Consider the following 27,296-nt stretch of genomic DNA (forward strand, 5'->3'; position numbering starts at 1 on the left):
GCCTTTTCACCACGGCTGATGGGTGCACCAAGTAACACCTAGTCTTCAATCCTCTCATATCAATGTTCCTAATAAAACATATTGGGCTATTCTCCAACACTAAATTAGTGAATTGCTTCTCATTGTGTATAAGTTTGGAGCTCAAAAGTTAGAATCTACAACTATATACTCTACAATAGTGTCAATTGACATGCAATCTTGTAAAATGGAGTTTATAAACATGTTTTATTTAAATTTAGACCATGCATTTTCTGTGTTTAGAAAGGAAAAAAAATAGGTTTGCCACTATAATGCGGTTTTGCATTGTAGTTTTCTTGTCATCTTCCTTAAGGAAAACTTGGATCATAAAATTAGCTTTTGAATTTAGTACCTTCAAAGACCCAAAGTTCTTTTGTTTTTACTCAAAGAAATTGCCGCTTTTAAGTACAAGCTCTTGATAATCCTATAAAACAAGGTTCTGTGGTATATTAAATTAATACTTTAAATGTACCATACAAGCACAATTAAGTCTCCCCCTTCCCCCTATTTTATCGTGTTAATGTTCGTTTTTCTATTATGAAATTATGCAAATATGATATTTTTAGTTATCTATAATTAAAATTAAAATTTATAACTATGATTCATGAAAATTTTTATGAGGTAATGATTTCTTAAATATAGTAATTATTTAAAATAAAAAATAAAAAACGTCATTTTTAACATGCTAAGATATAATAATATCATGCTATTTTCAAGAGAAAATTATGTTCTTTCTTATCACTCATTTTATAAATAATGCACATCGTCGTCTCCCGAATGAAAATTATGTTCTTTCTAAATGCAGAGATGCAACAACAAATAGAAGAAGCCAAATAACAAAGGTACAGAGGCATGGAATTTTGTAAAGAAAAAGGATTTCAATTAGTAGCTGAGAGTTATGGGTTTCTACTTCACTGAGTGGATTGAATTAATATTTAAGTTTAAATGCATTTTGATTGTGTTTTATTTTTTTAATTTTTCTAACATTGCATGTTTTGACAAACTCAAATACTTGTTTTAGAATTTGACAGTTGTTGGAGGTTGTATGGGATATGGATCTCCTTTAATTTGACTCTAACTGATACATAAAACCAAATAAAAAAGGGGAAATAGGGGGATGCCACTGCACTGATGCCAACAGTGATGGCAGCTGTACCCGTAATTCTTGATAGTGTACGTGAGGGAGAGTGCTCAAGAAGGTATTTGATTTGTGATGCAATTAGAATACACTTCTACATATCAATATATTATGCATTGATGTCTGTGTTTCTGAGCTTGGTGAATAAATATTTCAGTTTTAGGTATACAGTCAATGTAAGTTCTTAGTAAACAAGAAACACGGTTTGATAGTTGATATTGACAATAATAATCACTTTATGTGAGTTTACTTGTTTTTCCTAGAAATTTAGATTTGCTTCTAAAATAAATAAAAAAATACTAGAGGGCATTATATTTGCTTTGCCATGAATCTTATTATTTGTTTTGTCAAGTTGAATCTTTGATGGGCATTATATAAAATGATCATATACTTAAAAAAAAACATATTTTCTACATCGATTTTATTTATAGAACCGATGTAGAAAGTACCTAAATAATATTGGATTTGAGGAAAAATCAATGTTAAATAATATTTCTTGTATCGGTTATTTACATAATTGATATAAAATATTGACAACTTAGTCTATTTTGATACATATTTTACATCAATTTTAGATATAATTGATATAGAAAAGTGTTTTTCACATCGTTTTAAATATCATTGTTGAAAATGTTGTAAAAGTCTTTTAGAACCATCTTTCAAAGTTTTTTTTTTAAAAAAAATTGTAGTAGCGAATGTCTCTATCGTTGCTATTATAAAGATTCTGAAAATAATTTTTAGCAATCACAAAGGCTACCACTTTTTTATCGGCAATAAAAATATATACAAATTGGTACAAGGGGTACCATAACCCATAAATAAGAATTTAAATTACATAAGTTGGTTACATCAAATATAGCCATGACGTACTATATTTTGTCTAACCAAATCAAGATGTATCCTAACAATAAGTGATATAGGAATCCAATATCCCAAAGAGCTATGCCCCCCAACCATACGTACACAACCACCAACTGACTTTGTTTTGTGAATGTATCTCTCAGTTATGTACTTGTATACCCAAACCAAAAAATGCTGCCCCCACCGCCCTTCATAGATGCCTTCTAATCGGTGCCATAATTGCCTCTTTGGCATTCAATAAATGGTGCCATGCCATTGCTATCAGTGTGAACGCAGGACATAGTGCAACAAATAATGTGTCGCTGCCATTGTGGGTTTTATGTAAATGAAATCTACAAGCGCTCCCAACAACCACAGTTAATGCATCTGGAATATATACCAAATCCACCCATGATATCAAAAGGCATTTAATGAACAAAACCCATGCAACCAATAGTGAAACATGCACGATGTCATTGTATACCATTAATTCAGTGAGATTCCAACAAGCAGATATCGTTAGATTAACGAAGCTATTGGGTTCATTGACCAAAGAATGAAAATCAGATGTAAAGGATTTGTTCTTACACCTTAGCCAACTCCAAGCCAAAAACATATATTAATTGTTGAATGATCCATAATGCATCAAATTAGTCCTTCCCTTCGAAAACCACTTTATTCTTATGGTTCCAGATGCTCCATATTATGGCTAATCACACCACTCTCATTCCTTCCTGTTTATTGGCCCGAAATGAGTTTTGCCAAATGTGTTGATAGGGGTCCTCCCGTAATACCCTATGTAGACCTTCCGATGCATACCAGTGAGACTAAACTTGTGATATCCTGACGCAAGAAAAAAACAAGTACTCCATTGTTTCCACCTGCAAAAGACAAAAAGGACACATTGTGTCTATGTTAGATTACAACACTCCTCTCCTAGTCAACTTTTCTTTAGTAGGGATCCTATTTAGAAACACTCTCTCATGGAAAAAATAGAGCAACACAATAACAAACTCTATAATAGAGTAATAAGCAACAAAAATAAATTCCTCCCAAACTTGCAAAAATATGTGAGGAGCACCAATAAAGTATAAAACGCAAGATAGAAATTATAGAAAACAGAGACACAATTTGTTTAACGTGTAAAATCTCTCAATACAAAAGTAAAAATCACGGGCCGTCAAGATAAAAAAAAAATAACTCCACTATAATCAATGAAGATACAAGAGAACCTCCAATAAATACACTAAAACGTGTTACAAACAGCCAAATCAAAGACTCCCAATTGTGACAATAGAAACAAGAAGATATTCCCCAAATATAAAGCATAGAATGTGAAACATTTATCTCTCTCTTCAGATATGTTTTTCACGATCCAACTAAACAATTTGAAAATCACATGTATAGAATTTGCTGTCCAAAAATCATTTCGATCCAACGTTGAACAAATTCGCAGTTGCAATATGAAAAACACTCTCTAGTGGGTATGCGATAATCACAATGATTTTATCTCTCATTCTTTCTAACTATTTTTTCCTCTCAAATGAGTCCCTCTCATTGTATCCTACTCTTGAATCTGACCCGTCTCTACTTAAATAAGTGATACATACAGGTCTTCTCATTTGGGTCTTTACTCCACATACGAAGGAAGCCAAAAAAAACCCAACAAATCTCCCTTTCACAACTATGTGGAGGTGACTGCCAAACTGGCAATCTCACAGCAAGCTTCAAATTTCCCTCTTAGTAATGCCTTAGTCATCATATTAGCACCACTAAAGGATTTCACCTTCAAATGGCCACAAACATCTAAATGGACCAATTCAAGCAACTCAGATTTTCTGGAGGGAGGATGCTTCTTGAAGAGTACTCTGGTTTGCTTACCAACCATGCAATGAGAATATTTCTCCAAATTTACATTCTTCAATCTTGAAAGCATATCCTTCTTGGCTAAACAATTTAACCCATTCTCACTTATATGGTTAAGCCTTCGGTGCCACAAAAATGCCTCCATATCCATAGCATTCACACTGTCTCTAGCAACCAAAGCTTTTGTCCAATACAACTTTGAAATTTTCTCCCCATTGGCCATAACCAAGTTACCCTTGGTGAGTTTTCACTTTCCAGAACCAAAGTGGTTATCATAACCAACATCATCAAGTACCTGCACAGAGATCAAATTAAAGCGGACATCTAGAGCATGTTTCACTCCTCTAAGTAGCAATTGCATTCCTATGCATGTTGGTTTGCAAACAAACATCACCAACACCAATCACCTAGAACACGCTATCATCACCCATCTTTAAGACTCCAAAATCACTTGGAGTATTGTAAGATGTGAAGAACTCCTTCCTGGTTGTAACATGCAGTGTAGCACCACTATCAATTATCCACATGCTCTCATCAGATACAAGATTAAGCGATTTAGGGTCATGGAGAATAACAAGATCATCATTGGTAGCAGTAGTCACACAGTCATCATGATGATCCTTCTCTTTTTGTTTCCCCTTCTTGTCTTTACTCTCCTTCTTTTGTAGAAAACAATTCTTCTGGATATGCCCTATTCTTTGACAATAATGGCACTCAACATTTTTGTACCAAGACCTAGAGTTGCTCCTATTCTCGTCTCTATCACCCTTCATCATCTTCTTCTGGCTTCTCCCCTTATTTTCAGTAACAAGCACATCTGACTGAGAAGAAGTACCTTGCGCCTTCCTTCTCATCTCTTCATTAAGAGCACTAGGCTTTATCATTTGCAAAGGAACAATACCATTGGGGGCAACACTAATTAGGGGGACCTAGAATGTCTCCCACGAATCAGGTAGAGTTATTAATAGGAACAATCCCAACACATCATCATCATCAAAGTTGATACCTGCAGCTAACAACTGATCATCACAACATCCTTGAAATTCACTCAAGTGCTCAGTAAATGAACTCTTGTCCTTGTACTTCAATTCAACAATGCTCTTTAATAGATACAATTTGTTGCTCCCTAGTTTAGAAGCATACAAGGACTCAAGAGTTTACCACAGAGTTCCTGCATGTGTCTCATGAGAAATAAGACTATAAATGGGTTCATCTACAAAGTGTCTAATAAAACCATATACACGTTCATGTTCAAAACCCTACTTTTCATCAGACATAGAATCTGGCTTCTGTGTGCCAAAGACCGAAAGATGCATATTCTTCACAAATAGCAAGTCCTTCATCTCGCCTTTCCAAAAGTGATAGTTTGCTTCACTCAAGGTTACCATCTTCATATGTGCCTCCATCATTCAAGCAAGTAGAAAAATAACCCCTTAAGCAAGAGCTCTGATACCACTCTGATAGGGGGAAATAGGTCAACACAATAACAAACTTTATAATAGAGTAATAAGCAGTGGAAATAAATTCCTCCTAAACTTGTAAGAACCTGTGAGGAGCACCAATAAAATATAGAGTGCAAGATAGAAATTAAAGAAAACAGAGATACAATTTGTTTAATGTGAAAAATCCCTCAATGCAAGGGTAAAAATCACGGGCCGTCTAGACAAAAAAAATAACTCCACTATAATCAATGAAGATACAAGAGAACCTCTAACAAGTGCACTAAAACATGCTACAAACAACCAAATCAAAATAGACCCTCAATTGGTACAATAGAGACAAGAAAATAAAATCCCCAAAATATAAAGCATAGAATGCGAAACACTTATCTCTTTCTCGAGATATCTTTTTCACGATCCAATCACATAATTTAAAACATCACGTGTGTAGAATCTGCTGTCCAAAAATCAGCTCGATCTAATGGTTAACAAATCAGTAGTTGCAATCTGAAAAACATTTTTTAGTGAATATGCGAAAATCACAATGATTTTCCTCTCCACTTAAATAAGTAAGACATACGTATCTTCTCATTTGGACCTTTACTCCACATAAGAAAGGAGTTAAAAAATCCAACACTCTCCATGCAAGTAACAAGGCCTTGGTGGTGCTCTCCCTTTCCACAACACTCTCATAGTTTGGTTCTCACATAATTGGATCCTCTCGGATAAGATCACTCTATATATGCATCACTCACCATGTAAAACCCCGAACTACTTTCACCCCACCACCATAAGTCCCTTTGTGTTAACCTCAGACTAAATCCTTGTATTTTTGTTTCCAACCTTTAGATTAATTCTTCTTCCCAAGCAAAGACTCTCCTCTTCCACAATAAATCCCAACATCATGAACCATTAACCCAAGCTCCCATATGCCTCTTTCAGCCATGCTATGGAAAACAACCTCGAGGCTATTGTTTCATGAGGCCCATGCCCCAACGAATCATCCTTCAGAAATCTTGCCAAATTGCCCCTCCCAACCCTCCATTCAAAAGAAGAGTCAAACCACTTGGTGACGCTATTGATCCCACACACTCTGCTCAAATCTCTCCACCAAATAGAAGATGTGTTTTGGCTATGAGTGTCAACTAGACCCCTCCAACCACTGTATTTGGAATTAATTATTGTGACCCATGATGATTGTTCTTCAGGAAAAAGTGCCCACCTCCATTTTCTCAATAGTTCTTCATTAAACCATTCAATGTTTTTCACCCTAGAGCTCCAAACTCCTTTGGAGAACACACCTTTTCCCAGCTTTCCCAAGCTATTTTCCTTGAACTTTCATTGTTGTTTAAAAGGAAGTTTCTTTGGATATCAGTAATTCTCACAAAGGCTATCATGTGAGCTAACTAATAACCTTCCATCATCTCCAATAAGATGAACAATTTTATTATGTTATTTTGTAGCCTTGACCATGTTGTGGAAAAATTACGAATTCTTCACATGCCAAGATAATAATGAGTTGATCACGAAGCTCTAAGAAACATCTAGAAGAGCTGATCACTTGTTAATATTTATTTCCTTAAATAACTAAAAATTATTCTATTGGATACGACATCATTTTGGGTAGCACCGATCGGACCCTCTTGTTTACTCTCTCCAAATTCAAATGCAAATGATATGTTGTCTTTTGTGGAGGGTGGTTTCCTTATGAATTGTACATTGTCCTGCCACTCTTGATTATGAAAAAATTTCAAAGACCGTGGCTTTCATAAATTAGATTTCATAAAGGACTTACAAAACAAGATTTGTAAAAGTTGGTCCATTAAAACTTTAAATATTTTTAATGTATGTTTAAACTTTAAAACTTTTTCAAATATTTTTAATGTATGTTTAAACTTTAAAACTTTAAAACAAGATTTCTCAAATATTTTTAATGTATGTTTAAACTTTAAAACTTTTTCAAAGATCATGGCTTTCATAAATTAGATTTCACAAAGGACTTACAAAATAAGATTTGAAAAAGTTCCTCCATTTAATCAATCAGATTTCACAAATAGTTTTAATCAAGACCTTCGGCATCCAAGATGTATTTAAAATGAACACAAGAAAAAACAAGTTAAAGCTATAAAAATTTGTCCATTAAACCTTATTTTATACTAATTTATTTAATATATCCTTGAGTTAAGTCTGGTTCTTCTTCAAAGACTTTGAATAAGTCTGGTAATCAAACTAATTACAAAATAAGTATTCTATCTGTTACTTTTTATACAATACATTTTATACAATTATTCTATTGTCACTTCTAGCACACTGTTGATCTCTCCCCTGAGAGATTGATATAATAAACTTCAAGTACTTTTTAGTCACATAGTCATTCCTTGCTTTTTATACTAACAACTTGAATAAATACCAAAATTCAACTCTCAAAGAGATGATATAAAATGGATAACTTATCACAAGAAAAATTTGCTAGGGAAATAATAGCTCTCTAAACACAAGTGTATTGATCGTCTATGAATTGAGCAGAGTTTCAGAGGAATTTCAGGTAGCTTTGTTGAGTGTAGTGCCTTGATGTTTGATAGGAATAGTAAGATGGGTCTGCAGGAAGTAAGCACCAAAGGCCCAAGAGGAAGGAACGTACAGCATGGCTGGCATCATGCATACATGCACCGTACGTAGGAAAAGCGCAAACCCGTGTGATAGCATCGTGTCTTCTAGAAGATGCGTAGGTAGTGGAATAAAGGCATATTTACTGTTAGGATATTTCGGATTGCTTTTATCTTTTCCGTTTTTGCTTGTCGGGACTTGTCCCCTCTATAACAGCTATATATATGTAAAGAAATGGTGCTGGAAGGATATCAGAAAAATAGCAGAAAACGTTCCTCCCTAGTTCTCTCTCTCTCACTCTCTTCTTCTCTCTTAGGAGGCTGCTTGGTCCTCGAACTCCAAGCCCGTAACATTGGTGCTTTCATTGAGAGCCCATGGCCGCCTTCCATGGCTGCCATACCCATCTCCACACACCTTCATTGCCGCACACCCTTCATCCCTTTGTACACCCAGCTCAATCCCTTGGGATTGATTTTGAGAGTACCCGCCAACGGTTGCTGAGCTTGTTCGATCCCGAGAGAACCCCTCCTTCATTTCAGCAACCACCATTCCAAGCTTCCATGGCTGCCGTCCATGGCTACTACTCGCCGTACGGAGCTCCCACGACCGCCTTCAATTGCTGCCACTCACCATACGCCACTTCCATGGCTGCCTACCACTACCCACACTCATCGTCCGCCACCGAGGATCGCCTTGAGGCGGCATTGACCAAACTTGAGGCCGTTACGCGTCGCCTCGACGCCCAACTGGATGCCCTTCTCCTCCGACTGCCTCGACGACCCGGACCTCTGCTGCGAACTTCGCTTCGACCTCTGCCATTGTCGACGCCACCGCCGTTAACTCCACTGACCCCTCCGCCGTTGCCACCGCCACCTCCACCAGCAACAACGCCTCCGCCGTCGCCACCTCCGCTAGCCACGACGCCTCCGCCGCCACCTCCACCAGCCACGACGCCTCCGCCACCACCTTTCGCATCCATACAGCTCCAACCCATAATCCCGCCGCGACCCACAATCTTCCTGGCTCCTCACGCCAAGCAGGAAGAACATTGAGCCATCACGTTGTTTGGACTGAGATTTGGACTCTTTGGGTCTATCATGGTCTCACGCAAGTGCAGCCCAGCTGTCTTGGCACTACGGACAGGCGCTGAGCTGAGTGAGTTTTGCCGCCACAGACCCTGGGACCCTGGTATTACCTTGGTAGTCTTGGTTGAGCGTATCACCTTGAGGGCAAGGTGAATTTCCAAGGGCTGTGGAATGATAGGAATAGTAAGATGGGTCTGCAGGAAGTAAGCACCAAAGGCCCAAGAGGAAGGAACGTACAACATGGCTAGCATCATGCATCATGCATACATGCACCGTACGTAGGAAAAGCGCAAACCCGTGTGATAGCATCGTGTCTTCTAGAAGATGCGTAGGTAGTAGAATAAAGGCATATTTGCTGTTAGGATATTTCGGATTGCTTTTATCTTTTCTATTTTTGCTTGTCGGGACTTGTCCCCTCTATAACAGCTATATATATGTAAAGAAATGGTGCTGGAAGGATATCAGAAAAATAACAGAAAACGTTCCTCCCTAGTTCTCTCTCTCCCACTCTTTTCTTCTCTCTTAGGAGACTGCTTGGTCCTCAAACTCCAAGCCCATAACAATGTTCATTTATAGACTTTGAAAAATATCTATTGTGGGATTATAGCCTCCTCGAAAAGTGTTTCTTATCAAATAGTTGTCAACTTGGGAATGAGAGAGAAAGGGGACAATATATATATAGTATCTGTGTAGCGAAATTTCCTATCTTCGTAATCATATTTTTTACCCCCAACTTTATATAAGTAAAATTATACTATCTCAAGTCTTGGTCAATATAGATTCTTCTTTCAATAAAATAAATAAATTCCTATCTTTCTAACTTACCAAGAAGTAAGATAAAAGTCTTTCCAAAATAATTTGTCTTTTTTCCAAAATATCACCAAGGTCTAATCGAACAAAAAAATCTACTAATATTCTTTCCAAAAAACTTATTATTATAAAAGTAAATTATTTTCTTTTCTTTCTCAAAAAGAAAATAAATTCATTTACTTTTATTTTATTTAATATGCAAAAAATAATTCTTTTTAGTTATTAAATATTACACAATCAACTTTAAGGTGACTAATTTGAAGGAACACATTATGGGGTTGTGGAATTTAGTTTTCTTCCTCGCCATAAATTGATCACTCACATGCTTATCTTATTTTCATAGATCAAATTTGTTCTTCTTATTTTCTTTTTACAAAGATCAATTTTTTGCTAAAATACCTTTTTAAACATTTTCTCAAAATTCTATTTTCAAAATAACTTTTAGACATTTTTCACCAATCCAACACGATCTCGGTCGTGAAAATATATTAAATAAAAAAACTCTATGAAAATTATAAAGTAAAAAAAGGTAATCAAACAATGATAATTTATTTTATTATTAATTAATTCTTACTTTTTTCAATATTTTAGATATTGTTTCTAACTTCCTTATCATTCTTTGTAATTTTCTTTATTTGTTTATCTTTTTTATCACATTTTTTAATTAGGAAGTTAATTACGTGTGTTTTTTTTCTTCTTTTCTATGGATTCTCTAATAATATTTCATATTTTGCATAATTCATCTTTAATTAATTGTCTTTCTACCAATTTCCTATTTGAAAATTTGTATATTTTTCAAACCTCTATTTAAAGGGGGCTTAGTGTCCAAAATTTTTAAGGAACAATACTCATAGTGTCAGTCCTGATATAGAGAATAACAAAGAAAAATGGATATCACAAAGGTTCTTCCCGAAGAGTGTATCTCAATGATTGTTTCCTTCACATCTCCTGAGGATGCATGCAGATTATCTCTTGTGTCCCCATTCTTTAAAGAAATTGCAGATTCAGATGCTGTGTGGGAGAACTTTCTTCCATCTGATTACAAAGATATCATAGATCAGTCTTCAACACCATCCCTTAATTTATTCTCCAAAAAACAAATTTACTCACACCTCAGTGTCCATCATGTTCTTTTGGTCAATGGGAATATGGTAAGACTATCACTCAAGTCTATGGTGATTTTAATTTGTCACATGATTGATTTGTATTTTATAGATTATGAAATTACGCCTTAGCCATATCGATTGATGATCATATGACAAGTTTTTTTTTTATATTAATGTTAACTAGCAATATATGGCACACTTATATTACTAAATATTTGTTAGCAACCAAAAAGTTAATCTAATTGATAACTCATTCCAAAAGAACGTGAGTTCAATTCTTATTATTGAGGTAAAATTCCTATTTGTTGGTAAGTATTTTTATAATCGTTTATTAACGACAAAGTATTATGCGTCGGCTGCAAATTGTTTTTCTAATTTATTATACCAATAAATAGTTTGCTCCCAATGTATCTTTGTTTAGTTGAAAATAATGAGTGGATCATCCTGAATTTTTCTCAGTTTTGTGTCATGATCTTGATATTGCTTATTCTCTTTTTAATCATTGTTTAACAATTTGGGGGGATAATCCTACTAAATCTCACATCATCAAATTCCCTATTTATTTTCATTTAACTTGTAAAATGATAAAATTGATTTGGATTGAACAGAGTTTATATCTAGAGAAAGCTACCGGCAAAAAGTGCTGCATGGTGAGTGCATCGGGAATCGAATTCCGTATCCGGTCGAGTGGTTCTGAATGCTATTTCTCGTCCGAGGAATCTGTACCACAGTCGAGGTTTGCTTTCTTTTCTCTTCCAATGTTTTTGCAATTGTATAATAATAATAATAAAAAAAAGATTATTTGCAATCTAATTCAATCATAGATATTAATAATAATATATAATATTACTTAGATTGTGGTCAATTGTCAATTTGTCATCACTATACACTCCTAAGTCCTAACTAAACATTATGTTCATCAATTATTATAGGTTGGTTTTTGAAAAGGAAACTTCTATTGTTTCGGTCTTGAAGTGTAAATGTATAAAGATTGTCTAAAAAATTTAACTGCTAGTAAGAAATTTATCCTTTCAAGTTTACAACTTTTAAACAAATTTAATTATCCTTAAAGAACTAATTTGCATAAAAGCTTTTAGTAAAAAGTTGTCACATTCTGAGCCCCAATATTTATTTATCAATTCTTATACGTTTTCATATATTCAGTGATAAGTGTTACCCGTGCAGATTTTACCAACTAGTACAGATCAAATTCGACTACAAACTGCGTGTTACGGGAAGTAATTTAGACACTAAAGTTTTGTCGCCAAATACAAATTATGGTGTTTACTTCATCTTTCATTTGGTAGACCAAGATTATCAACCTAGGAACCTACAATGGATGCTGGAGAGAGCTCAGAGGAGAGAAGATGGATGGATGGAGGTTGAGATCACAGACTTTTTTAGCGGAGACGGATATAACTTAGTGGATTTTCATTATAAGTTGAAGAATAATGATTTGAGGTCTTATTGTTGCCTTATTGTTGAAGGAGTTGAGTTCAGGCCCAAAAATTTGTGAATGGAAAGGAAATCTTTCTATGTGTGTTTGAATTAGAGTTTGCAGACTTTATTTTGAAATAATTTAATTTAATAAAATTGATCTTTGATTAAAAGTGAAATTTAGAGTGATAGGATTTATCATTCGATTTTTAATAATTCTCTCTCTCTCTCTCCACATATATATATATATATATATATATATATATATATATATATATATATATATAATATTTATATTGTAGTAAAATACTAAATTAAAAGGAAATTTTGTTATTACATGTACAAATGGGATTTTACTCATTGCAAAAATAACTAAATGGGATGTTTGAGTTCGGGAAGGGGGATTTTGGCATAATGCTTGTAGAGAGAAAAAAAATGGGTGAAGCTAGGGATCAAGGATTTAAGGGCTTTTAACCGAGTTTAATTAGGAAAATGGTTGTGGGAAATGATGACTACTAACACAAGTTTATGTTATCAATTTTTTGTAGGTCGTTATGTATTCAGAGATGGAAAGCTAAACTTTAGGGAGAATAAGGACTTAAGGTGATGGAGGGACATCTACTCCTTATAAAAATTGAATGTATGATTTAAGGAGAATTGGTTCTCACATTCCATATTGAAAAAGGTATAATGGGGAGCCACTTTTCCTTTTTTGGCATGATCATTGGATGGAGGAAGATATTAAAAGATAGATTTAACAAGTTATATTCTCAATGTCAACAAACATAATCCTTAGTTTGCCTAGGTGTTTGTGGGGGAGAATTTTGATATTGGATTGGTGTTGTAGGAAATCTCTTTTAATTTTACTTTCTCATTTTATTCCAAATTAATTAAATTTTTCATAGCCAAATTTAAATGTTGATTCATTTTATCCCAAATTATTCCTTGAACACACAAAAAATTATTATTAACTCATTACCCCATTTTATTTCCAATTTACCCCTTAACACCAAGGCTAGGGCTTTCTTGTCTAATGCTGAAGTATGCTAAAAAAATTCTTATTAATTACTACTCCAAAATTTTAACCCCCATCTCACACACATGCTCATTTCACTCATTTTAAATCTCTCTAAAAAGTTATAAACTAAAAAAACAACTCTTCATTCTCTCTAGGTTTCCACAGAGGCGCACACAAATACAGTTTCTCACTTTTTTCCCTTCTACCCAAGGCTCACACACACCTCAACTCTGACTCACGTGTTCTTAACAGTTTCAGTATCCATTCTCTTTGTTCTTTTGGTCGTATAGAACAAGGGGAAGGAGAACCTCAAGGACGCACCTACAACCACCAATCAAATGGTGAGAGATGATGGTTTCTTTCACAAAGTAACTTAAGTATTCGATTGATCCACCAAGCCACGATTTCTCATCGTAACCCTTTTATTTTTATTTTAAAAATTCTCTGTTGATTTGCTTAGAATAGCCCAAGAGTAGTTCAAACTTTGGCTTGAATTTTCTTATTTTTATTTCCTTTTTTATTTTCAAAACACCAAAAGGTTGTATTCCTTAACCCTTTCCCCCAATATTTTTTTTGGCGCATGTCAAATTTATGAATTGATCTTTATTTCTATTTGATGGTTGTGTGATCGGTGTTGGTTCATGACTGAAAATCAGTTTGCATGTTAGGATCCTTGTGTCTTGAGACCATGCATGTCATTTTGGAGGTGATTTATGGACCCAATGAGTCTAAATTTGGCTTGGAGTCAAGTTGATTCTTGGTGCTTGGTAAAAATATGGTTGATATGTGATTTTGAATGCTTGACCTTTTCAGTTTTGAATTTGGCATGCTTGAAGCAATTTGTGAAATTTCTATTCTCTACCTCTCTCTCTCGGAACCCATGGATTTGACTAAGTGTTAGGCATAACATATAAGTTACTCAAAAAATTAAATTAGAAAAATCTTAGCATGTAAAAGGAAATAAAAATCCCAGCTATGCTCATTGATTTAGGTGAGTTAGGCACTGTTCATGATTTATTGTGCTTTTTCTGTATGATATGTTTGTGTTCTAAATAAATTGATATGATTTGGAGATCCTAAGGATGCCACCATAAAAGTTTGGTTGAAAAACTATGCATGTTTTCTATTTTTAAGAATTTGTTGATGTTCTAATGTTTTTATGTGACTTGTTGATTTAGAACCCTCTTGGTTTTTAATATATTGAGAATGTTTTAAGTTGAATTTAGGAAAAATAAAAAGATGTGAATGTGTGCTTATCTCGTGTTTCTAACACAACAGGAAAGAATGAATTTCATGAAGAGGGCGAGAGTTAAAATTCTGGAACTAAAAATGATCCGAAAATAGAAAGGTTTGTTCCGTTGATGTCCATATATAAGTTCTTGCATTTTTCTTAAAAGTTTGGCTTTGATCCAAGATTTTTGTTTGTTTCTAGTTTAAAGGTGTTATATATAAAGGGTCTGAAAGGGGATTTTTAGTTAATTAAATAATGGGTTTTTAGCTGAAAATAACTTAACGAAATGAAATGCTAAACTATTAGTGGGTTGTTTGTGATTTTCATCTAAAATCCCATTGGTTATCTCTCTTACACTTTAACACAATGATTATCCCTATTTTATTTTAAAAAAATTCAGCTGATTTTCATTTATTAAGGACAAAATCTATGATTGTTCAAATTCAAAGTTTACTAGTTCTAAAATAAAAAGGAATTAAACACTAGTGAATATGTATAGGCGTACATGTGTAGCTTAAGAAAAACAAGAGATGAAATGTTTTATTACAAAGCTTATAGTATTTTTGAAAGTTTGGTCTTAAATTATTAAGTTCTCCAATAATCCTTTTATAAACCGAAGTCATTTAATAGAATTAAATCATACTTTCTACAAAATGAAACTACGTGAATTCATTACCTTACTTCAAATAGGCCAGGCATAACATATACATTTCATATAAATCAAACGAACTATTTTCCTTCATTGAAAGAACCTACGCATGAATCATTACCACTTCCTATAAGAGAACTGTATTAAACTAAAAATGGCCAGGAATGTTATAAAGCCTATTATGAATGAAATTGCTGAAATCATTCACTCTTGCATGCATGGTGACTTGTGATTTGGACAATTTAATATAAATGATATTGAATAATCTAAAAGGTTGAATCTTATGAAAGCACAAAATACCGCCACCTATAGTGGTTGAGTTATGAAAAGGCAAATGACCATATTATGACGAAAGCATGCAAGAGATTTTATATGAATGTGCAACTTAATTATTTCATAAATGCAGTGTTTTGTGAACTTCTTTTGTTATATGGTGGTCAATCAATCCATGCACATGTAGAACTGAACATGCGTGTAAGTCACCACAAAGTCTGTACCCACAAAGCCCATTCAGCGAAACCAACACAATCATAAACATGCACACATTTTTCTTTATTTTTCTACCATTAAGATCAATCAAACAATAATATTCTGCATCCATGTATATATTTTCAAAAGTCAAAATCATCCTGATTAGGCTTTGGGGAGGTTAACAAAGCCGTGTAGAGGCGAAGCCTGTCCTCTCCCATGGAAGAAGACCTTGACAAAGGCCTCCTAGGCCTTATAAAGGACAATGAAGTCAAAGTCAACCTATGCTTGTACCTCCTCCATGCCAATTGAATGGCCACAGCAGCCCAAGTTCTCCACCCTGGTGAGTAATACCTTGCACTTCTCTTCACCTTCTCCTTAACAAATGTGTACCTAAAATGTTGTGTCACATACTTCACATCCTCGGCTTCAAGGCCAAAAGCCTCGGTGGTTTCCAACGTGATGAGTGTGGATGAAGATGGTGGAAGGCGTTCTATGAAGGGTCTCCTTAAACACCATGAGAGGAGTTCGTCCCCACTGAAGTTTCCTGGACCTAACATGCAACAACTCTTCACACCATCCCTTAGGACTTGGCTGCTTTGAAGGTGACCCCTTACTACAAATAGCATTCTCTGAACTGGGTCTCCTTCTCTAGCTATCTACATCATATTATTAAGCATATGCATGTTAGGGTTAATAAAGCTCAGTATATATAAAGTTGATTAGATGATTATAAAACAAACCAAAAGTGAAAAAGTCACCTATTTTATTTCCTTTGTTAAAAAAAATTAATAATATTAATAATTAATATTTATCGATAATTTTTTTAATAAAGCTTAATCATTTTAATTTCAAAAGAATATATTAATCTCTACTTTTTAAATTGAGAAGTAATAGTTAGCTAGTAATATATATCCTTTTTAACACACTACTGTTACATTTTTTAATTTATTAATGGTCAAAGTTTATTAAAAACTGTAAAATAATGAATAAAACTTATTAAATTAGAAGTGGAATGAGACTCGCCGAATTTTATAATTTCTTATAAATTTTAGTCCATTGTAAAGTCTGTGTTTAAAAGAGTGTACGTTAGTATCATTTCACATTTAAAGTTATTTAACTTTGTCCCAATGCATTATGCAAAATGTGATATTAGTGGAAATTATAACGTACTGTTTCTCCCTTTGTGAATATCAGAGACTTCACACGGTCACAGATGTTCTCTAGAACCAGATCGTCCATGTGTTGAAATAGAGGCACCTAAAATATAAAGCGGTTAGTCTTTAAAGAAGAAAGAACAAAAAAAAACATAATTGGTTTTCTAACAACAAGCTAAACAAAACATATCTCTTCATTATTTTTAGTGCAATTAAGCTAAACGTGTAGGTAATACTTATATTTAAGTTCTTTTAGCGCAGTATGATTTGGTCTAGTAGAATTTTTATCATGGGAGGTTAATTATCACATAGAAACTTGGCAAATGAAAGACGATAAAGGGAAAATAATGTTATCAGAAGGCTTTCTTTATTGGTATCTACTAAATTAACAAGATAAACAACAAAACAATGTAATCCCCAAATTGATTGTGTGTGTGTGTGTAAATGAAAAAAATGAGACGATTTTTCCTCCAAATACTGTACTGCTTAATTTCGTTTTATCGGTTAAAAATTCAATAAAAAGGGAGAAAGAAAAAAAAGAAAAAGATTTGAGACAGGATGGACCCAATAATAAAATAACTAAAATTTATACTTTAGACTTACAAAAAAAAATATTTACTATTAATTTTTATAAAATAAAAAAAAACTACATTGACAAAAATATTACATATATTAAAAAAAATGTTTAATATATAATTCTTTTTTTTAAGTAAAAAATTTTATCCTTAAATTTGTTTTAGACATCTCTCACCGTTAGAGCAGTCCTGATTTGAGGAAAATCATGGGCAACATTCATTTCCTATTTCATACTTATGGTGAAAAAAACTCTTTTGATATTATTCTTAAGCAATTTCATTACCTGTCTCACCAAGTCTAGACAAAGATGGTATTTAATGTCTCTTCTTAATCCCTCAGGAAGATTTTTAGTCATCTCAAATTCATCAACCCCACGCATGGCAGCCCAACGTTGCCTCTCATAGTTACGCACGCGCTGCCTAAACCCTAGCGGCAAGCGTCGTTTCCTCATCCACCATTCAATATTCCTCATCTTCAATTGCATTGCTTGCTTTTTTGACGTTGTTGCATGCAAAAATACCTGCCGCCATGTATATATATACATACACATATGGTATGTGCCCAAAATGTCAAAACAATTCCATAGCAAATATTTCCAAATTAACTAATGCACTAAAATGAATGTGATTGATGATTATTGCTTTGGATTTGCAATTATTTAGCCTGGCTAATTGTGTTTACCTTGATGTTTCCAATCAACATGGTGACAAGAAGAAGGCCACTGGTCAGCACAATGATGTTGAAAACTACTTCCAGCCATTCGGTTGTACTCTCTAGGTTTCCAAAAGTGCTTATCACATCAACAAAAATAGATTTAGACTTTAGAGTAAGCATGAAGAATGAATATAATATATATATATATATATATATATATATATATATATATATATATATATATATATATAAATCATGATATAAGAACCTTATAAATCTTTACATGGTCCAATGTGGACTGTTAGAGATTATAACAGATTGGGATAAAAAGGCCAAGATTTAATTTGGTCGTATTTTAATTTGATGTCTAAGTTTGAACTCATGTAGGTTGTAGCCTGTAGGTTTTTTGGACTGGCCCAACATTTTTATAATGTTTGTTGATTCTTTACTTTTTCCCAAAATTCAAAGCTAAAAAACACCATGCTATTATTATATTAAAAAATTGAAGAATCATACTATGAAAATTATTGCAATTGTCTTAATATGAACCATACTTATACTTTTTGAAGATTTACAATTTTATTCCTCTTTTGCTTCTATCTTTTGTTTTGGCAGATGCATAGGCGTTTCTTCTTCTTAGGTTGTAATTTTTCGTCTTGTACTTTTTATTTCTCAATCATAAAAAAAAGGTTATAATAAATATTTAGTTATCAAATAAGTCCGTGAAAGACATAAAACATTCATTACTATATTAATTTTCTAAAATTCTTAATATTAAATTCTTTTGTAAAATATATAAAAAAAATTATAATGTTACCAATACAATGAGACTAAATTCAAATTATATATTTTAGTATACTGAATCCAAATTTGGTTACATAATTTTTCCATCAAGCTTAATTATGGAAACAATAACAGTGATCACTATACATAGAAACGGCCCACAAAATGGTTAATTAATAATATGAACACGACAAATGAAAAACACCATCAAAAGAATACAAGACTTAGCATATGTAAAATCAAGAAAACAAAGGTACCTACCTGAGAGTCATTAGGCCCCAGAAGATAGGGAAAAGTATCTTCTCCAATCGATTATCGTTTGTGACAAGCTGAACAGACCATCTATAAGCTCCATAGTTGTAGTTGTCAGGACCATTTAGGCATGTGTGTCTCACTTCCCTGTTCTCTGCCCAAGCCAACCTTGCCCTATCCCTAACTAGAAAACTGTTGCTTCCGTAATATATGGGTGTTTGACAAGACAAGATTTTCATGCCACAACCACTTGTTTTCTCACACTGCACTTTGAGACACTTGGCTGCCCTTTGTATCCCTAGCAAGTACCAACATGCCCCTGCTGCCTGTTTGTGCAAAAACAAGAGGCATGGTTAAGTAGTAGTTTAATTTCTCAAAGAAATTAAAGAAACACTACAACAAAAATTACTCTAGACAACAACGGAAAGCTGTGGCATGATATTTCATTTGACTTAATTGAAAATACACGTACGTTAAGGTTATGGGGGAAAGGAATTAGATTTGATTCTCACGTGGTACATATTTGAGGAAGAACAAGAGCTGAGATGTTTTTAGTTTGACTAGATTCTGAATTAAAATTAATTTCAGAGTAGGTTAAATAAAAAGAAGTTAATTTATAGAGTCTCAAAGTCTTAGAGTAAAAAATTCTAATTATATGACATTTTAAAAAATATATGTAGAAATAACTGACCACAATACGGTTTAGAACTATGAAAATGATACTAACTTCTTTAGTGTTGACCCTAAGCCAAACCCAATGCCTCATTTATTTTCCAAGTTAAATGATTTAGTACTTGTTTGTTTCAATTTATTTATAAATAATAAATATTGTTCACTTGTTTTTATCAATTATTTGGAGAAAAAAAAGAATATTTTGTCAGTTTGCTTTTTTTCAATATATATATATATATATATATATATATATATATATATATATATATATATATATGCGCGCTTAAATTAAATAAACAACAATTGTTAATTCGCCAAAATCTAACCCTGTTATTAAGCCCGTGGATACTTAGAAATTCATTTGATTAATTGTAATAAACTAAGTTATCAATAAACTTTATGCTAGCAAGTCAACATTTGGAAACACGTACAGTTATACAAATAGCAGAATTGATTTAAAACCTCGAATATATTAATTAACAAGTCTCGCAACTTTAACTTTATTTATTTATTTTTTATCATAAGCATTCGTAATTGTATCTTGTTTGGTTTGTTATAATCGTGTTCATTCGCGAATTACTTTGTTGATACTTTTTTAAAACAACAAAAATAAGTAAAATTGTCTTCGTGGTGATATCTTGAACATGTGTACTTAATAAAAAAGATTTGTGTACATTCAAAAACTTATGTGACACCAAAAGAGAAAGAAGAAGAAAAAACGGAGAGAGAAAAAAATTATATATATGGTTTGTTAATGAAATGTTTGGAAAAATGTAGTATCCAAAAACCATTCCTCTATAGTTAAACATATATGGTTTGTTTCACTATTCATCTCATGGCCGGGAAATCAAACAAGGGGAAAAAAACAAGACTATGTAAATTTTTCCACCACCACAAGCATTACGAATGTACTTCTTTGTCTCTTACCACTTTTTTTGGCTTTTGCTCGTCAGAAACAAGTCTCTTTATCCCTTAGATAAGCTTTACTCTCATAATCTCATTATTAACCGAGACTTCTTTTTGTCATCTTTCATCTATTTAAATTAAAATCAATATGCTGCGTTACACATATAAGACAAATTAACTTTATTAAGTTAAATAATTTATTTCTTAAAATTTGCTTAAACCAAAAAGTAAGACGATCTTTGTGACAATATTTTAACATATACGTTGAAAAGTATTAGCCTCATGATTAGGAAATCAAAAAAGAGAAAAATCTAAGTACTTTCCACAACCGCGTGGAGTACTTTTTTATTTATGTCTTATACGTAAATCTCTTGGGCGCAGTTTGTTGGGGAACTTTCCCCAATAACAACTATATTTTGCAAAGCAACAAAGAATCATTGTAAACCTTTAGAACGTGTATTGTTTTGATAGGTTGTTTTCAACACTCAACATTTTAGCCTAGGTTAAAACGTAATCCAACAATATATCTTACCCATATACCTTTCTTACATCAATAAGCCTCCTTTGATTTAATTATTTATATATGCTTCTTAATGCAGTTTTCACCATAATCATAGAATTTTTTTTATATTAATCCAAATTTTTGGAAATGATATAAAAATAATATAAGGGAAGAAGTTGACTTGATCATGTATGACTTTAAAGGAACTTTTAAACTGCATTAAATTTTATTTTAATTTGTAATCATATTATATAAATATAAAATATATATTAATTTTATCCGTAACTAATCTATTAAATAACTTAAATAGTCGTATATTTAACAAAATTTTATCTCTCAACTATATTATTTTTATTTGTAAGATTTGAACATGATAGATTAATTTAAGACTATGTAAGAGTACAAAGATTAATTTATTTTAAAATATTATGCATGGTTGGTTTTAAAAGGTTTAGTGATATTAAAATCAGTGTCCTCAAAGCTATATATGAATGGGAGGCAAGAAATTAAGGTGGGACTTACATGGGAAGCAACAAAATACGCGATCATGTTAAGGGCGATTCCCCACCAAACTGTTCCAAAAATGTAGCCAGAGAGGTTTTGCGTGCGTCGCAAATGGCAAACCGAATGAAAAATTTTGGGAAGGTATTGGAAGAGAAAGATAATTAAGAACACTGTCATCACCAATGTCACTGAACCTTTCTCCAACAAGGAGGGGATTGCCACCCATAGTACAATCTGAAACCATATAAATAAATGTTAAAATTTTCAACATCAATATGACCGTAAGTATCACATATTTCTAATTTATTAAAATATATTTTCTATCCTTAAAAATATAGAAATGTTTAAAATTTATTTACATAAAATTTTTTATTTTCACAAAATTAAAATGTGAGATTCTTGATGAGAACATAATTTGAACCTATGATATATATATATAATAATACATGTAAGTTAGGATGTCCAAACTTTGATCTAGACAAAAGAAATAAAACATTTCAATTTTTTATAAATGAAAACATATCAAAAATTTTACAAAAACAAATTTCAAAAGATTTTTATATTTATAAGGACACAAAATATCATTTAATTTAGTTTTCTTGGTTTATTTCTTCTATATATTTAAGTACATACGATCATTTGTAAACAAAAAAAAAGTGCATATGATCATAGCTAGTAACTAATTACAAGCACATGGGACATCACTCATTTTCTTGATAAGAAATTATTACGTGTACTGCGTGTACTTTTTAAAATGTGTTTCACTTCAGAAAATTATAATGCAAATATCATATTTTTAATCAAACCCAAAGCCTTTTATTATAAACCTATAAAATATTATCAATGTACTCCTTTATGGCATTTAAGGCCATATATATATATATATATATATATATATATATATATATATATATATATATATATATATATACTTGGTTGTGTTGGAGCATAATTTAAACTTAATTCCTCTATAAAAAAAAAAATTTACTTTATGATACACACTCAAATGAACAAATAACTAGTCTATCTAATAAAGAACACCGAATAGCATGTACACACTTCACACATAAGTTCAAAATTGACGGTTTCGTTGGTTGTCTTCAGTCATCATTATGTTTACTAATAGCAAAATTTGATTTTTATAATTTGCTTGTGCTAATTATTGTTGCAAAAGGGCATTCTTATTAATTTATAAAAAGCATTAATGATGAAGTTCAAGATACCGATTTATAAGGGCAATCAACCTATGGTCATACCTCAAAAAAACAATTAGCTCTCTTTGATTTGTTTTATGTTAAGTACCCTCTTATTTTTTTTTCTGTTTTTATAGTGTATATAGCCATTTTAAGTTAGTGTACCTCCCCTTCCTGCATGTGAAGATACTATTTAAAAAAATTAAAATCAAACTTTCAATAATGAACAAATGCCAGACGACATATATACGTACCATATTGTCACTGAGTTGTAATTATTCATGACCACGAATGTATTTTTATGATCAGATGTCCACGAATATGAATTGCACCAAACAAAAACATGTAATAATCATGTATAGATATTTTAGGGGACCACGCTATGCATATACCATAAGAAATTCTAATCAGACAAAGAATCAGTTTGGCTGCATCTAAATTTGTGGCTCCCATTTTGAATTGATGTAACATACTGTAACATATTTTGGTCTTCCTGTTATATATATATATATATTGTTAAACAACAAGCAACGCATGTTATGCAGATCAGCACATCATACAAGTGCCGTACGTGTTTTACCTTCCAAGAATAATGTCAAATAACATTGACATTTTTTGGGGTGGTTTCTGCAGGAAGCACGTGCTTAGGCTCATGTAGTGTTCCTTGTTAGGTAGGTTGATCAAATGTTATTTTATTTTTATTTATTTTTTGTTGAGTTTGTTAGGAATACCATCATATATTTACAATGCGACTAAGAGGACTTGGAATCGATCGAAATTCCCCTTCAATATAAAGAGGAAGAAGGCAAGGGTATAGGGGCTGCATGCAAAAGTTATTAAATTAAGAGACAATGAATCATGAAAATCATAATCAATAAGGACTCCTAACTTTTCAAAATAAAAACAAGCATATATAGATAATGATTATGTTTCAATATGAATAAATAATTTTAAAAATTTGAGTAAAAAATTATAAATAAAAAAATAAATCAGATATAGACAATTTAGCAGGAAAGGGCCGGGTTTTCAAGAGTGCAGTTCAAGTTTTTCTGATTTTGTTATTTTTCTAAAAGATAATGTTTTGGATGTACTCTCAATTAGCCTTTATCTGAAAATGTAATATAGCTCCAAGATATGCATGCTGAATTTAGTTCTCCAAAGAAGAATTTGGAAGAACTTACCTTAAACTTATATGCAAACAATTGCGTAAAAAACACTTTAAGCCATCTTCAGAATATACTTATATAACACATATGCCAAATTATCACAAAGTTTTGATAGACAAATGAGAAACATCACATGCAGAATTTTGTTGGCTATCACCAAAGTCTCCGTGCAAATTTATAGAGTCACAATATCGCATACACCTGTCGCCATCGTCTCCAATTCATCACTACTCACTACCCACTAATATATTAATACCAAACAACGAACCTTCTCTCGAATCAATGTTTTACACAACCAAAAACGCTTTTCGCCAAAATACCACTCATAACATGACAAAACTCATAATTAATGAGATGACATAATCAATTATGATTTTTAACATTTACTACCTTTTACACCTCTATGTACATCTTTTGGGAAAGACTATTGTCCTTTCAATGTTAAACGATAAGAGTCGTACAAAAACAAACATAATTTTTATTAATGTTAGTGAACTTTCATTATAGTCGTGATAGATTTTTATTTTATAAAAGTCATGCTTTTCTCTCTTTGACATAATCACATCTTGTAATTTAACAATAGAAAAACATTCCAAGTCTTTTACCTCTATCTAGGCGAATACTATAAAGATGAATATTTTTGTAATATAATTTTAAAAACTGAAAATAATAACAATTAAAAGAGTTATTTTGTTTATATATCATTCTCTTATTACAGTTTTTTTTCTTTATTTCTAAATACCAAATCATTCATTTCAAAATAAATAACATATACTTAGAAAGTGATCTAATCACAAATTATCATAAATTTAATTTATTAATTATTACAGTTTTTTTTCTTTATTTCTAAATACCAAATCATTCATTTCAAAATAAATAACATATACTTAGAAAGTGATCTAATCACAAATTATCATAAATTTAATTTATTAATTTTTATGATAATTATTTTAAAAGTTATAATATAAAAAAACATTGAGATTACTTATTTATTAAACTCTTCATTTTTTTACATCATTCGCTTTTATTTTTCTATTTTATTTATTATTGTCAAAAAAATTATAATCTTATTACACAAATAGTAATGATTCTCTCACCGTTCAAACAGTAGCTCTCCCAGTTACACATTTTTTTTTTTTTTGGTTTCTAATCACACTATATTAATAATTTACCTTTTTTTTCTCCTTGTGATCTCTCTCGATCTATCCAAATCTAAGTCTACAATTTTTCTGATTTTGTAGAATCCCGATTGGGTAATCTGAATCATATATCTTGTACTGAAGTGTTCTTGGCTACTTTTATTTAGCCATAGTAAAAGATGTCTTGTAATGAGGTAAAGGTTTGTATTGGTTTTATAACTTAACTTTGCAGTCTTCAGAACTTGGTACATCTTGTACCCATTCTGTCTTGCTTTCTTTCAATAATATATTTACTGACAAAAAAAATCTAAGACTGCACCCAATGCTATTATTAGTTTAAGAAAAATAATATTAAGTACGAAATATTATTCTACGAATCCTATGTTCTATTAACCTATTAGAGGTAGTTTTTATTTTCTCTCCTTGAATGTTTAGGCAATAACTTGACTGATCAGTTTTGAATTGGTGTGAATTTATGTGAGTATTTTTACTTCTAATTAGCATCACCATAAATTAAATTCATCAATCAATAAGTTATTATTAGTTTGAGTGATATTAAATTTGATTATTTTAAACAAATTCTTCTTAGTTTTAAATGAAATATATATAATTTACTAAAAATGATGATTAACTGTTTTTTATAGAAATTAATTATTAACAAATAATTAATTAATAATAATATTTCTAAATATTAACGAAAATTTGGTTATTGAGTGTCATTATGAACAGACAAGAGGGAGGGAGAGAGCAGTAGATATATTATTTACTACAGTAACTGTAAATAAAATTATTACCTGTGGTAGAGGAAGAATAACGAACAGATCAAAAAAGAATCCGGTCCGTGACATGAGATATCCCATCGCGACGGAACGCGGTCGGGTATCTCTGAGTCCGACAGAGGACGAGGATGTTCCTCTGCCGGAAGAAGTGGTGGAGGCGCCGAGTCCGAAGGTGCGTTTCGCCATCTTGCACCTTATAACCATGTTCCACACGTGCAGTGCGTCGGTCATGCACCGCAGCACCGTGACGGTGACGGCGAGCCACCCGTCAACGAAGACGCACATGCACGAGTCGCTGACGGAGAGCGCGTAGAAGAAGAGAGGGTCAACGAACAACCCCGCGGCGCACACTAGCAGGAACACCCTGTTCCATTCCTGGACCCACTTCGCCCTTGGGTCAAGAACTCGCCCTAACGCGCCTCCCCCGCTCCGCCGCGTGCCGCCACCGCACGCCGCCGGAAACCACCGCCCTCCGCCGGAGGATTCGTTTTGCTCGTGTACCAGCTCCTCCTCCTCCTTTTCCGTGTCGTCGTCGGATGTAGTGGTGGCGTAGTCGAGCACGTGCGGGGCACGTGATGAGGCTTCTTGCTCTGTTATGGTAGTAGCCATGGTGGTGGAGAGAAAGAATAACAGACAAATTTTTTAATAATTTCAATTTTGATTTCTGTGTTTTTAGTTTTGGGGAGGGTTTTGTTATGAGTGTGGATTGTGTGAGGAAGTGAAATACGAAGAGAGGGGAATAATTGGATTGGGATGTGTATGAAATATTATTCTGACACTCTGAGAAGTGTTGTTCTATAGCCATGCTTGGTCCGTAACAAAATTGTATATTCCAAATTCAAAATCAAATTCCAAATCACTTATTAAATTATGATAACAACGTATCAATTAATTAATTCATGTGCTTCGTGGTTAATAGAATTGTTCTAGCTTGTTTATTGGTGTTTCGTTAAAAAAAAAAAATTCTTTGCGTTACAAGTATAAGTTGTTCTAATTATTTTCTATAAAATTATTCTTTTTTATATTCTTACTTATTGAAAATGTACATTTTTTAGTTTTAAGAATTATTCGAAATATATGTTTCAATTGACTTTCTTTTAAAAAAACATTAAACTAAATGTTACCTTAATATACATTGTATATTATTTTGGAACCAAAAAAAAAATCTATTTAACACATTTCTTTTGATATATTTTCTATTATTGGTTAATACTTAAAAAAACTACAAAATCTTTAGTCAAAATTCATTGAATAAGAATCTAGACTTCTAAAAGAAAATATTTTTAATAAATTTCAACTAA

The 27,296-nt window shown here is 32.4% G+C and overlaps 2 protein-coding genes across 2 annotated transcripts; one reads left to right on the plus strand and one right to left on the minus strand.

The window, feature by feature from the left end:
* Positions 1–10,690: 10,690 nt before the first annotated feature.
* LOC114416319 (F-box protein PP2-B10-like) lies at positions 10,691–12,425 on the plus strand. The gene is made up of 3 exons (XM_028381187.1): positions 10,691–10,954; positions 11,518–11,645; positions 12,095–12,425. The coding sequence occupies exons 1-3, from the start codon at positions 10,691–10,693 to the stop codon at positions 12,423–12,425; spliced, it is 723 nt and encodes a 240-aa protein (XP_028236988.1).
* A 3,309-nt stretch (positions 12,426–15,734) lies between these two features.
* LOC114417065 (cyclic nucleotide-gated ion channel 4-like) lies at positions 15,735–26,776 on the minus strand. The gene is made up of 7 exons (XM_028382162.1): positions 26,011–26,776; positions 21,737–21,952; positions 19,144–19,460; positions 18,127–18,235; positions 17,729–17,965; positions 16,886–16,972; positions 15,735–16,371 (listed from the first exon to the last, which is right to left on the minus strand). Exons 1-7 carry the CDS (start codon positions 26,602–26,604, stop codon positions 15,856–15,858), a joined length of 2,076 nt encoding a protein of 691 aa, XP_028237963.1. The 5' UTR covers positions 26,605–26,776; the 3' UTR covers positions 15,735–15,855.
* Positions 26,777–27,296: the final 520 nt, after the last annotated feature.

This window comes from Glycine soja, chromosome 6 (genome assembly GCF_004193775.1).
Source record: "Glycine soja cultivar W05 chromosome 6, ASM419377v2, whole genome shotgun sequence".
NCBI lineage: Eukaryota > Viridiplantae > Streptophyta > Magnoliopsida > Fabales > Fabaceae > Glycine > Glycine soja.